Source organism: Condylura cristata, unplaced genomic scaffold (assembly GCF_000260355.1).
Source record: "Condylura cristata isolate star-nosed mole 26May11 unplaced genomic scaffold, ConCri1.0 scaffold00011, whole genome shotgun sequence".
Lineage (NCBI taxonomy): Eukaryota > Metazoa > Chordata > Mammalia > Eulipotyphla > Talpidae > Condylura > Condylura cristata.
In genome coordinates this window covers 38521197-38533588 of record NW_004567112.1, presented here as the reverse complement: position 1 = coordinate 38533588, position 12392 = coordinate 38521197, and the positions used below count along the sequence as shown (strand labels likewise).

The 12392-nt window shown below is 51.9% G+C and overlaps 1 protein-coding gene across 2 annotated transcripts in view; it reads left to right on the top strand.

The window, feature by feature from the left end:
* ADAMTS14 (ADAM metallopeptidase with thrombospondin type 1 motif, 14) overlaps positions 1–12170 on the top strand; it is a 70074-nt gene extending 57904 nt beyond the window's left edge. For both annotated transcript variants that reach the window (XM_004680802.1, XM_004680803.1), the window contains exons 15-22: positions 778–858; positions 3344–3507; positions 4482–4650; positions 5053–5185; positions 7891–8098; positions 9114–9240; positions 9352–9462; positions 11677–12170. In XM_004680802.1, coding sequence (XP_004680859.1) covers positions 778–858; positions 3344–3507; positions 4482–4650; positions 5053–5185; positions 7891–8098; positions 9114–9240; positions 9352–9462; positions 11677–12170 — 1487 coding nt within the window. The remainder of the gene's footprint in view (positions 1–777; positions 859–3343; positions 3508–4481; positions 4651–5052; positions 5186–7890; positions 8099–9113; positions 9241–9351; positions 9463–11676) is intronic.
* The last annotated feature ends 222 nt before the right edge of the window (positions 12171–12392 follow it).

The window sequence follows — 12392 nt, the reverse complement described above, 5'->3', positions numbered from 1 at the left end:
ATCTTACCTTTGAGGTGCACAATTGCTGAAGTCTGGTCCTGGGACTCAAAAACTCCAGGCGTATGCTGTGATGGGAGTTCAGTCATCTTTTTGGCTCTGGGCTGTTGGGGCGTGAAAGGCCCAATTACTAGATGGAATTTTCTTTTCCTCTCTTCCTCTTTCACTTATTATTATTTTTTAAATCTGTGGTGCTTCCTGCTTTGCGCTCTTGATATCTTTGAGCTCCTGGTTTCTTCCCCTATCGAGGCTGGCTAAGCCCACTGTTGAATAGGGTGAGATATTAGTCCTTTACACTTTAGTAATAGTTAGACCCACTTCTTTGATGATGATATAACTTTGCCTTCCTTTTCCATATAGGAGGAAGGTTATGGTTCTGAGGGAGCATTGTTCCTCTGCCTTAGATTGTGAGGGCCATGGAGACTCAGGTAGCTATACTGAATCTTCATAGCCTATCTCATCTAAATCTCTACATTAGCTTATGATGTAAGGAGAAAGGAGGAAAAAACCAGGAGAGAGGAAGAGGATAAAGAAGGTAGGAAATAATAACACACACACACACACGCACACGCACACACACACACAGCTTTAGCTCATGGGGACTTTGAGCGAGTGTATCTCACTTGATCTTATCAGTAGTGCCTTCTAGACAAGAGCCCACCCTGATTTTATAGATAAGGAAACTGAGATTCCTGGATACCTCTGGGGTGACGGGGGATGCTGGATGTGGGCCTGCCAGCTAGAATGCTCACTCCTTTTCTGGATACTCCTCTGTGACAGGAGCTCTCAAACTGGTACAGATCCCTGCAGGTGCCAGGCACATTCAGATGGAGTTGCTGGAGAAGTCCCCCCACCGCATTGGTGAGTACTGGGTACTGGAAAAGGGACCAGTCTTAGGTTTGCGTGACTGGTTCTAAAACGGCGGGGGTGGGGGGGATAGGGGGCGTGGGGGGTTCCCAACTTCGAAAAGATGTCAGAGAACCAGTATTTATTTTATTTTTCTGTGGGTCACCAGTTTGGGGTACACTCAGCCAGGTGTTTTCTCCATTTGTCTGCCTGAGCTCACTCATGCAAAAGCAGTTTGCTGGTGTCTCTTGAGATCTGGTTGGTTCTGCTGTCGGCTGGGGTCACAGGGCCACAGGGCCACAGAGCCACAGAGCCACAGAGCCATAGGTCCATGTCCCCAGCAGGCAGCCCAGGATTATTTACCTGGTGTCTGTCACATGGTCCCCAGTCCCCAGGCGAGAGAGGAGTTGCAAGCACATTTCAAGCCTCACCTCTCATCTTGCTTCCAGTAGGCTGAGTGTATCTCCTGGCCAAGCCCAGTGGCACGGGGTAGAAACACACTATCTCTTGATGTGAAAAGTGGTGAAATCACATTACCAAGGAGGCATGTGGGTCATTGTTATGTGCATGACACAAGGGTCTGCTGCATGGACTCAAGTTATTGTCCTTAGAATAATCCCTAAACGCAGGCCTTCCCTGGTGGCGCAGCGGGTTAAAGCACAGCACTATGAAGCTGTCCACTGCAGCCCAAGTTTGATCCCCGCTCAGGGAGCTGACCCACCTGGCACATCAGACCCCTCTTGTCTCACCGCTGCTCCCCTCAGCAGTGTATTTCAGTAGAACCGCCTGTTCTGCTCGCCTCTCTGCCTCTGGTGAATCCTCTCACTGCCCCTGCACCTCTGGCCTGTACCCCAGTTCTTACATACATGCATGATTAAATCTTCAAAAAAAAAAAAAAGAATACTACCTAGATGCATAGTTCCTAGACTAGATGCCTGCCCCCATACTTACCACAGCTTATAGCGGTTAAGCCAGGACAGGAGAAAAGTTAGCACCATCCTCCCCCCCCCCCAAACTATCTGTGTTTCTACAGTATTCACAGCAGCATTATTTCCAACAGCTAGGACATGGAAGCAGCCTACATGTCTGTCGGCAAACATTTGGATTGAGTTGATGTGGAGTATTATTCAGCTATAAAGAATGCTGAAAGGCAGCCAAATGCTGCATTAGCAAAAGGGAGGGAGTTTGAGAAAATTATGTGTAGAAAAACAAGTCAGATAAATAAAAACAAACACCTTACACAGCAGATGATTTGATATAGTAACATACTTACAAAAATGAATGGACATTAATAAACACCGTGGGGCTCTTAGGTTAAGAGAGAAGAGGAAGGAAAGGTTCAAGGTCACGCAAGGGATGAGAGGGAGAAAATGTTCATTCTTGAGTGATCGGGTTCTACCGCAATTTTTGGCGTAACTGGTTATAAATAAGTTTTGGTTTACATGACATGACAAAATAAAGTTAGTGCCCCCAAATAAGTCAATACAATTCAAATTAAGAACATATGTCATGGCAGAGATTTTTGGTTTGCTTGCTTTGTTCTGGTTTTGTGGAAACTAAACCAGTCAATAAATAAACGTCTCCAGAATAGGCAAATCCATAGAGACAGAGAGGAGATTACTGGTTGTCAAAGAAGTGATGGATGGCGGGGTTGGGTGACAGGGAATGGGGCACTGATTGTTAGTGGGCCTCGGATTTCTTGGAGGGGTGATCCAAATGTCATGGAATCAGGTAATGGCAGTGATTGTGCGCCCTGGTGAATATACGACAATTTCACGCTTGCAAGACTGACTTGTGAATTATATCTCAATTTAAGAACCTAAGTATGGTTCAGAAGCAGACGGGGCAGGCTGCTGCCCCCCTGTTGGGCAGGGGCTGCTTCTCCCCCACTCTTCAGCCCCCTTATGGAAGGGCGGCAGGCCTCCCCTGACTCAGTGCCTCCTGTGAGCCAGGCCTTCTGCATAGGTCTTCACGCCTGTAAGTGTCCTGAGTCCCACAGTGGGCTAGGAGAGGGGCAACATCCATCTTCATGGGAGAGCAGCCCTGTGAGGTGGGCACAACTACCATTCCCATTTTGCAGATGGGGAAACTGAGGCACATAGGGAGGCTATGTAACGTCCCCACAATCCATCTGATTCTGCAGCCTGTACTGTTATCCTCTGTGCCTTGCTATAGAAAGTCAAGAGGGTGGGTAATCCCTGAGGACTGAGCAATGAAAGCTTTCATGGAGGAGGGAGAATTGTACTGAACCTGAATGCTGGGTGGCTATTAGCCAGGAGGGGAGACAGGGCGGGGGGAATAGTGCTCACTAGGACCCAGAGGCAGAATGGGGGGGGGGGGCAGTGTGCTGACCTGTCTAATGGGAAGGGCTCAGCTGGGAAGCAGTGACCTCAGGCAGAGGGTCCCCAGGGGCCTCCTGGGAAGGCCTTGAAGCCCCAAGCAGTCTGACAGGTGCTCCTGTGAAGGGAAACAGAACTCCGTGTGCCTTCTCCCCTGCCAGCGGTGAAGAACCAGGTCACAGGCAGCTTCATCCTCAACCCCAAAGGCAAGGGAACCACGAGCCGGACCTTCACCTCGATGGGCCTGGAGTGGGAGTACTCGGTGCAGGACGCCAAGGAGAACCTCAAGACCAGCGGGCCGCTGCCCGAAGCCATCGCCGTCCTGGTGAGCCGCACTCTGCGGCTGCCCCTACCTACCCCCTTGCTGCGCCAGCCTGTCCTCCTAATTCACTGCCTGCTCCCGGCTTTTTATTAGGGACCTGAGTAAGGTCAAGGTAGCTCTGTGCTCAGACGCAGGCAAGTGAAAAGAGGAAAATAAATGGTGTTTCCCTATAGACCAGAGATACCGCATAGCCTGTTCTCCTTAATGGAGGATCAGAAATGGGGCTGGGAGAAGTGGCACGAATCTGGGCTGGCTCCCGGCGGTTCCTGGCATCAGCGGCATTGTGGCATTACCAGCAAATAAGTCCAGGACTGCTTGCCTGTGACTCTCAGGGCAGCTGACTCAGGGGTGCCATCTGGTTCTGCTAGTCCTGATGACCACTGCCTTGCTGGGTCCCACCTGCGCCCACACCTTCCTCTTCCTACACATAGGCCAGGAGCAATGACTGTTAACCTGAAAGACCAGACCAGGAAAGGCCGGGCTGTAGTGCTCTCCGCACTGGCCTGTGAGGGGTCTGGGGGGCCTGGTAATGCCCTTGCCACTGGGGAGCCCTGATGACAGGATCTGAGGCCTACTGTTGGCATATGAATTTGATCCAATGCATATTTTCTATTTCTCCCTATATGTATCAGCCACCCATGCATCCATTGATTTTCAATGAGAGTTCCAAGTTCATTCAGTGGGAGTGAAAATAGTCTCTGAGATGAATAATGCTGGGGTAACGGGCTAGCTACGCGTAAATGAACGAAGCTGACCCCTGCTCACAGCACATACAAGTTAACTCGAATCAGCTCAGCTGCTGGTCTGAAGGGTCTCCTGGGCCACACTCTGTGCTCTGCTCCTCCTGGCTCCCAGAAGCTCTGCTCTGGCCTGTATCTTTTCCTTCCATCTCCCCCATGCCCCCCACCCCCCACCACCCCCTGCTTCCTTGTTTCTCTTCTCTCCAGTCCTCTGCCAGCTCCTCCATCTCCCCTCAGGTGCTCCCTCCGACTGAGGGTGGCCCCCGCAGCAGCCTGGCCTACAAGTATGTCATCCACGAGGACCTGCTGCCTCTTATAGGGAGCAACAACGTGCTCCTGGAGGAGACAGACACCTATGAGTGGGCACTCAAGAGCTGGGCGCCCTGCACCAAGGCCTGTGGAGGAGGTACCCACTGCCCAGCCAGCGGTCCCTGCCACCCAGCTGCCTGCGGGGGTTGGGGGTGGGGGGCTCTCAAAGCAGGAGTGGCTGGGGGGCAAATGTCTCCACTTAACTCCAGCTTCTCTTTGAAACTCGGGTTCAGAAGCCCATCTGGGTAGGGCCTTTGGGATGAGGGTGGACAGGCTCCCTCGCTGTGTGGAGAGGGAGCAGTCAGGCCCTGTATGCACTTGCACTACTCCAGAGCCCTGTTGGATGGACTGGTCACGGAAACAATGGCTTGGGCAGGAGGGCGGGGGGGCGCAAGGGTACTGGGAGATGGGGTTACCCTCTAGGGTCTCCAGAGTTTACTCTCCGGGGGGCCCCAGGCTGGGCGGCAGCAGGACCCCGTACAGACTGCCCTCTCCACAGGTATCCAGTTCACCAAATATGGCTGCCGGCGCCGCCGAGACCATCACATGGTGCAGCGGCACCTGTGTGACCACAGGAAGAGGCCCAAGCCCATCCGCAGGCGCTGCAACCAGCACCCGTGCCCCCAGCCTGCGTGAGTGCCCTCCGGGAGGGCCGGGAGCCCGGTCCCATGCCCCAGGAGTCACAGACCCTCTCTCAGTCCTGGTCCAGGTGGGGTGCACCTGCCTCGCCCAGGCGCTGGCCACTGCAGGCAGGAACCCCAGGAGGAAGATGCTTCCGTGGTTATGCCCCTCCTTGCGTTCTTTTTTTTTAGAGATTTATTTATTTATTTATTTATTTATTTATTTATTTATTTATTTATTTATTTATTTATTTATTTATTCATTCATTCATTCATTCATTCATTCATTTATTCATTTATTTATTTATTTATTTTCACTTTAATAAGAATTTCTATTGCAAGCGCTCTTCCTCTTTGTTTTTCTACCACTTGGGCAGCTCATCCTCGGTTAAATGTCTAACATACTGATTGTCAGATACAAACTAAATTAAAAAAAAAAAGGTGGGGTATATTGCACACAGTTTACAGTATTGGTAGAGGAAATAAACATTCTATTTTTTTTTTTCTGCATTAAACATTTTAAATGAACGTTAGGAAGAGAGATTTATTTATTTATGTTTACAGAACTGGGGTACAAGTCAGAGGTGCAGGGGCAGTGAGAGGATTCACCAGAGACAGAGTGGGGAGCAGAACAGGCCAGCTGATCAAGTACACTGCTGAGGGCAGCAGCGGGCGGGTCAGGAGAGGTCTGCCGCGCCATGTGGGTCTCCTCCGGGGCAGGTGGGAATCGAACTTGCAGTGAGGCGGCTGCGGCCAGCTTGCAGTGCTGCGTCCTAACCCATTGCGCCACCAGGGAGGGCCCCTCTCCCTGCATTCTTTCACAGATGAGGAAACAAAGACCCAACTTGGGCATGCCACTCCCCCCAATGTTTGAGGGATGGGGGGGCCCCATGAAGATGAATTTCAGTGCTTGAAGCTCCTAGCCCCAGGGCAGGACACTGTGCCCAGCTCCTCTCAGCCCATCCCTCTGGGGCCCGGGGCCGCAGCCTGGTCTAGGGGGCTCCAGCCCTGACAAGGCCCTGACTGGGGTTCCCTGGCAGGAGGATACAGGCTCTTCTGAGAAGAAAGCCATGTTCTCAGGGTGATTTATAGGGGCTTCGAGGGACGCGTGAGTGGTGATTTGTGGAGGTTCTAGGTCAGGCTTCTGCGTCTGTCAGAGCCGGCTCCCAGCCCTCCCCAGCCCCACCAGGCTTTTATCACCCTCTGGCAGGGCCCATAGGAAACTATAGAGAGTCAAGTTCATCTTCCACCTCCACGGGTGCCCTCCCTGGAGCAGCTGACCATCAGCAGCTCCTGTCCCCTCAGTCTGGGGGACCCCCAAGGCTAGTTGTGTGACCGGGATCAGAGTGGGAGCTGGTGACCACCTCAGGCTCTGTGCTTGGCCATGATCCCCAACCTACACAGTCATTTCTTCCACATATCTGTGATCCTGGAGTATGGGGGTGGAGGGGGTGAGGGGGGGCCCACACTGCCTGGGAGTCCAGGCAGATTACTTCAGCTTGTAAAATTGCCGAATGATCTTTGAAGGCTTTTGGTTTTGTCTCATAAAGAAAGGGATTGGCTGCAGAAGCCCTGACTTACTAAAAGATGCCTCAGGAAACTGAGAAGGGAGTGGGGGATGGGCTGCCTTCCCCACCCCACTCGAAAGTTTTTCTCTGTCGAATTCATCCAGTGGGGATCTGCTGAAGATGCTGCTGGGAGTTGCTCTGTGGCTTAGACACTTGAAGACTCTCGGCTGATAGTGCTGCATAGTGCTGGCGTGGTGGAGACAGTCCTAATACCTGCATGTATTACATCTCTGCTCAAGCCAAGTGCTCTATGCACTCACATGCTTTAGTTGTGTTCACTGATAATGACGTCTGGATGACAGTTAGACAGAGTTTACTAGGTCATCAGTGAGGCTTCCCTCGGGAAGCAGTCCAGCAGAGTTACTCCCTGAGAGCTGTTCCAATAAATACAAATGTGAATTTAGTTTATGTAGGTAGGAGTAGTGAGTCATTGACATTAAAAATGTAATTATTCTTGATAGGCAGGACTTCTAATTCTAAGTTGTCTTGACCTAAAGATAGGTTGATACTAGAGGAAGACCATGCAGGATTTAATTTCTTCTTTTCTAAAGAATTACTATGCAAAGGCCGGGTGCCCATTGTTAAATCTTTTGGCTCTTTGGCCACGAACACTGGCTTGACCTGCAGGTATCAGATTTTGTGTAACTGTTTCAGATCTAAGTCTCAACAGATGGTTTGGCTCTCCAGGCCAGAAAATTGTAGAATACGTTTGTAATTGTCCCAAGATCCCAGGGGAGAGTTCTAATAAGCAGTTTGTGGTTTTTGTCTGTTCTGTGCACTGCTGTATCTCAGTACCTAGGATAGTGCCCGCACACAGTAGACACAAATATGGAGGCGATGTCTAAGGAATCCTGATGAAAGGTGGGGTAGCTGCGGCTTAAAGTGGTCAGTGGCTTGCTCAAGGACATGCAAGGTAGTAAGATTTAAACATGCACGGGCCCACTCTTTGGATAGGGAGACAGAGGAGAGAGCAGTGACTTCCTTGAGGTCACACACGTTGGCAGCTGCAGAGCCAGGTTCTCTGGTCCCCAAACATCCTGAAGCCACAACCCACTCTGGTCCTGCCTGCTGCGGTTCAGGGGATGGCAATGACCGGAAGTCTTCCCGGGTTCCCACCCACCCTCCACTTCCCACCCCCTCTGTTTCCAGGTGGGTGATAGAAGAGTGGAGCGCTTGCAGTCGGAGCTGTGGCAAGCTGGGGGTGCAGACTCGGGGGGTGCAATGCCGGCTGCCCCTCTCGAATGGTACCCATAAGGCCATGCCGGCCAAGACCTGCCCCGGAGACCGACCAGAGGCCCGGAGGCCCTGCCTTAGAGTGCCCTGTCCAGCCCAGTGGCGGACAGGAGCCTGGTCCAAGGTGAGTTATCTGAAGGGTATGGAAGGGGCTGTGCCAACTGGACACCCCTTCTCTGGGGGACTGGGTGCAGGAAGTTCTGTGAGATCTGGTGTAACCTACAGGCAGAATCTTCCTGGCTGAATTTTTCTTTTTATATCTGATCTGATTTTTCTCAAAACTCTCCAAATAGGTGTTATACAGCCTGGCTGTAGGCCAGGCCTGTACACCCATTGTTCCCTGTCTTCTAATCCTCATGCCATGCTAGGGGGCATGGGCTAATATCCTTGAGTTACAGATAAGCAAATTAAGACACATTCTTGCACTTAAGAAGCATTTACTGAGCACCAATTACCTGCCCAGAACTCTGTACTAAGAATGCCAGGAATCCACATCTACCAAACAGACCTGACTTGTGCTCTGTGGAGCTTAGAGTCCAGCAAGGGAGACATAAGAGACACCTAAAGGACAAGCGAGCCAATAATAAACCATTTCAGATTGTAGTTGGTGGGACATCAATACTACTGTGAACTTGAGTCTGGGGTGGTCAAGGAGGGCTTCCCTGAGGAGGTGACATTTGAGTTGGGACCAGAGCGCTGAGCCATAGGATGATCCTGCCCCATAATCCAGGCCCCGAGGCCCTTAGGTTATGTGGGGTGGTGGATTGCAACAGGGGAGTTTTATGATACACAAAAATCTTGGGGACCCAGGCATGCTTGAGATACAGTGGAGGCAGGTGGTAATGCTGGAATGGGGTGCTGGGGGACTCCGTCCAAGCCAGAGTGAACCATGCAGGTCGTGGAAAGTGCATGGAGTTCTAAGCTCGGCGTGGTGGCTATTCACTATGTGGCATAGGAGTGTCAGCCAGCTGGACGCTATTGTAGGCTGCTGAGAAGCAGTGACTACATGTCCCTCAGGTCATGGAGGTGTGGCAGTTTCCTCTGTACCCTTTCTCCCCTGGCCATTGACTGGTCTTTGTCCCTTCCTCTGTCTCTCCACCTCTGTGACCAATGGGCCTGGCCTGGCCCGCCCACGGCAGTGTTCGGCCACCTGTGGAGAAGGCATCCAGAAGCGGCAGGTGGTGTGCCGGAACGCGGCCAGTCTCGGGCAGTGTGAGGGGGACAAGCCGGTCTCGGTCCAGGTCTGCAGCCTGCCCGCCTGTGGAGGTGAGCCAGATAGGAACGGGGAGCCCCTCTGGCCTAGCCCTGAGGCCAGCCCCACTTACACCTGGGCCCCTAGAAATCCCAAATACTTGAGCTGCTTTTTCCCACCCATAGGAAATCTTCAGAATGCCACCGTGAAGGCTGACATATGGGAACTGGTGACCCCAGAGGGGCAAGAGATGTCGAAATCTGGGTCCCCACATCCCATTCACAAGATACCATCAAGTAAGTGTGTCTCTGGGTCCCACCACCTCCCCAACCTTTTGGTGGGGATGGCCTCACAGCAAGGGCCATGCAGTGGAGCAGACCAGCTTCCGGTCTGACCTGAGATCCTGGCCTCCTGGGACCTCAGATTCCTCAGGGGTGTGTGTGTGTGTGTGGTGGTGGCGGGGGAGGGGAGGCTGGATAGTGTTCATTCCTTCTGTGTGTCTCCAAAATGCAGAAAGCTTCAAATTTCCCCAAGTTTGATGCAAGCTCATTTGGCAGCGAAATCTGAACTAACAGTTTCTTTCACAGAAACGTTGCTATGTGTAGTTGCAAAGTGAAGTCCCTATTTCTACTGGGATGTCAGATCACCATGTGAATACATGGGTATGCATATGTTAACTGTTCTAGCCCAGAAGTTCTGGATTCTGAATCATACCTAGTTCTAAGATTTGTGGGCAAGCAATTGTAGACCCGAATTACTTTCACAGGGCTGTTGAGAGAATCAAATGAGACAAGGCTTTCTGCCAAGCTGTCAACTAGCAGGAAAAATAATAATTGTTCTCTGCCTCACAATCAGGAGCCTGCCCGTCTGTCCGTCCATCCGTCCACCCATCCATCTACTCACTCTCCCTCCCAGCCACTCATCTATCCAACTCATCCACTTGTCTATCCGTCCATCTACCCACCCACCTATCAATCCGTTCATCTATCCATCCATCCTCCCATCCATCTATCCTGTTTTTTCTCCTTCCCTCCTTCCTTTTCCTTCCATTAAAAAATACTGGCTGAGCACCTGCGGTGTACTAGGCTTTATGCTCTGTGCCTCCTTCCTTGATTCCTTCTCTTTTCCTTCCTCATCTTCTGAAGGACCAGTGTCTGATGAGTAGCAGAAAAATCACGTGACCGTTGCAAATCCCTGAACTCTGAGCTCAGCAAACTCATCTGTAAAATAAAGGGGTGCAACTCATCTGTGAAATAAAGGGGTGCGACTAAGTATCCTCAAAGGCCCTCCTGGCCCCTGCTGCTGCTCCCTCTGGTGCAGCAGCTCAGGCTGTGCAAGTCTCTGGTTTCCTTCCTGTTTCCTCCCCAGAGCACAGGGTAGGACTGTTGCTGGTTCTAGGTTTCTGGCACCATCTAGAGGCCAGTGGCTTCCAGTTTTTCTGAGCTTTCTCCTATTCCCTCCTCGATCCTCCCTTCCCTCTCACCTCATTCCGGCTCATTCCCTTACTGTTGTGCACACAGAAATTAGTAAAAAGCAAAGCTTCTGCCTGCACATTGCCTGGAGAGGCTTCCTGGGAGTTATCACAAGACACAAGAGCATTTTAGATTATATTTTAACTAAAGCAAACAAACTACTATAGTGAGCACCACTCTGTGCCAGGAACTTCATAAATGTGCTTCATAATGACAATGTTATTCTTCATTGGTAAGTATCAGGGTAACCCCCACTTTAGGGAAGAAAGAGAGTGGGAAAGTTTAAGTGGCTTGTCTATGGCCTTGTGGCTTTGAAGTGATAAGAGTCCCACTGTATTCGGATTTGCCTGAATCCCCAGGCCTTGCCCAGGGCTTCCTCATGTAAGTCAGCTGAGTGCTGACTCGAGACATCTGCTGGCTCAGATATGAGTTCCTGGGCATTTGCTGGCTCTGGCTGGAGTGGATCAAACTCCTTTGCGTAGAGTGGAGGGAGTAAGGGCTCCCGCTTCTATCTGGCAGGGTTCCCACCTAGCTGCAGGCAAGCCTACTTCTCCACCAAGCTACTCCTGGCTTGTCCAATCTCTCTGGATGTAGGAGGAAGGCAAAAGCGTTTGGAAGCTCCCGGGTCATTCCAGTTTGCAGCCAAGTCTGAGGACTAGTGTAGGGCTGTGGCGCTTCTATCTTCCCCTGTCTTGGAATCACCTTGAAGGTTTTATTAGAGCACATGAGCACAACCAGCCCTGGCGTCCCCGTCTCTAGCATTTCTGACTCAGTGTGTGGAGCCTGTGAATTGGCATTTCCAAACAAGCTTCCAGGTGATCCCTACTTGGAGATCCACAGCTCTAAGGGATCCTCTTCATCAAAATCACAAGGACTCTTACTGGGGCTGGTTCTCCTGCCAGGCAGCCTGTTGTCCCTGCAATAAAGCCCCTGGCAGGAGAGAGCAGGCCTGTAGCTAGTGGGCTGAGTGGGAGGTGGGAGCCCATGTCCCTTGCTGATGGGCTTCTTCTAGCATCGGTCCTTATGTCGTGTGTGCAGCTGAGCCCTGCGTGGGGGACAGGTCTCTCGTCTGCCAGATGGACGCGCTCGACCGTTACTGCTCCATCCCCGGCTACCACCGGCTGTGCTGTGAGTCTTGTACCAAGAAGGCCTTGGGCCTGGGGGTGAGCCCGGACCCCGGACTGTCCTCACTGCCAACCTTATCCACTCCTGGGAGCCCCATGCCAGGACCTACAGCCCCTCCAGATACTGTGGAGTCCTCTGGGAGCCCAGGGGGATCAGACAGCCGTCAGCATCGCAGACCCACACAGCTCCCAGAGCCTCTGGATACAAGCACCCCAGTGACTCAGTACCCCTTCACTCCCCAGAAACAGAGCCCTAGAGCATCCTGGGGCACTTCCCCTAGCACCTCTGGGGGACGACCTTGGGGTTGGAGCAGAGCACCTCTGCCAGCCTCTGAGAATAAGGAGCAGCTCAGAGAAGAACCAGAGCACCCAGGCACCCACATGCCTGCCACCTCCCCAGTCACATGAGCCCCCACGCCTAGTCCACCAGTTATGTTTACACTCTGCCGCCCCAGGGATCCCCGACTCAGAGGACACACAGCGGGGCAGGGGCAAGCACAGACTTCCTTTTAAATTATTTGCCTAATTGGTGTTCTAGTTTGGGGCCGTGAAACTTTGTACCCGATAAAGTGGGTGTTAAGAAAGAAAAAGATCAGGGAAAGCCCTAACTAACCGGAGATACCTCAGCGA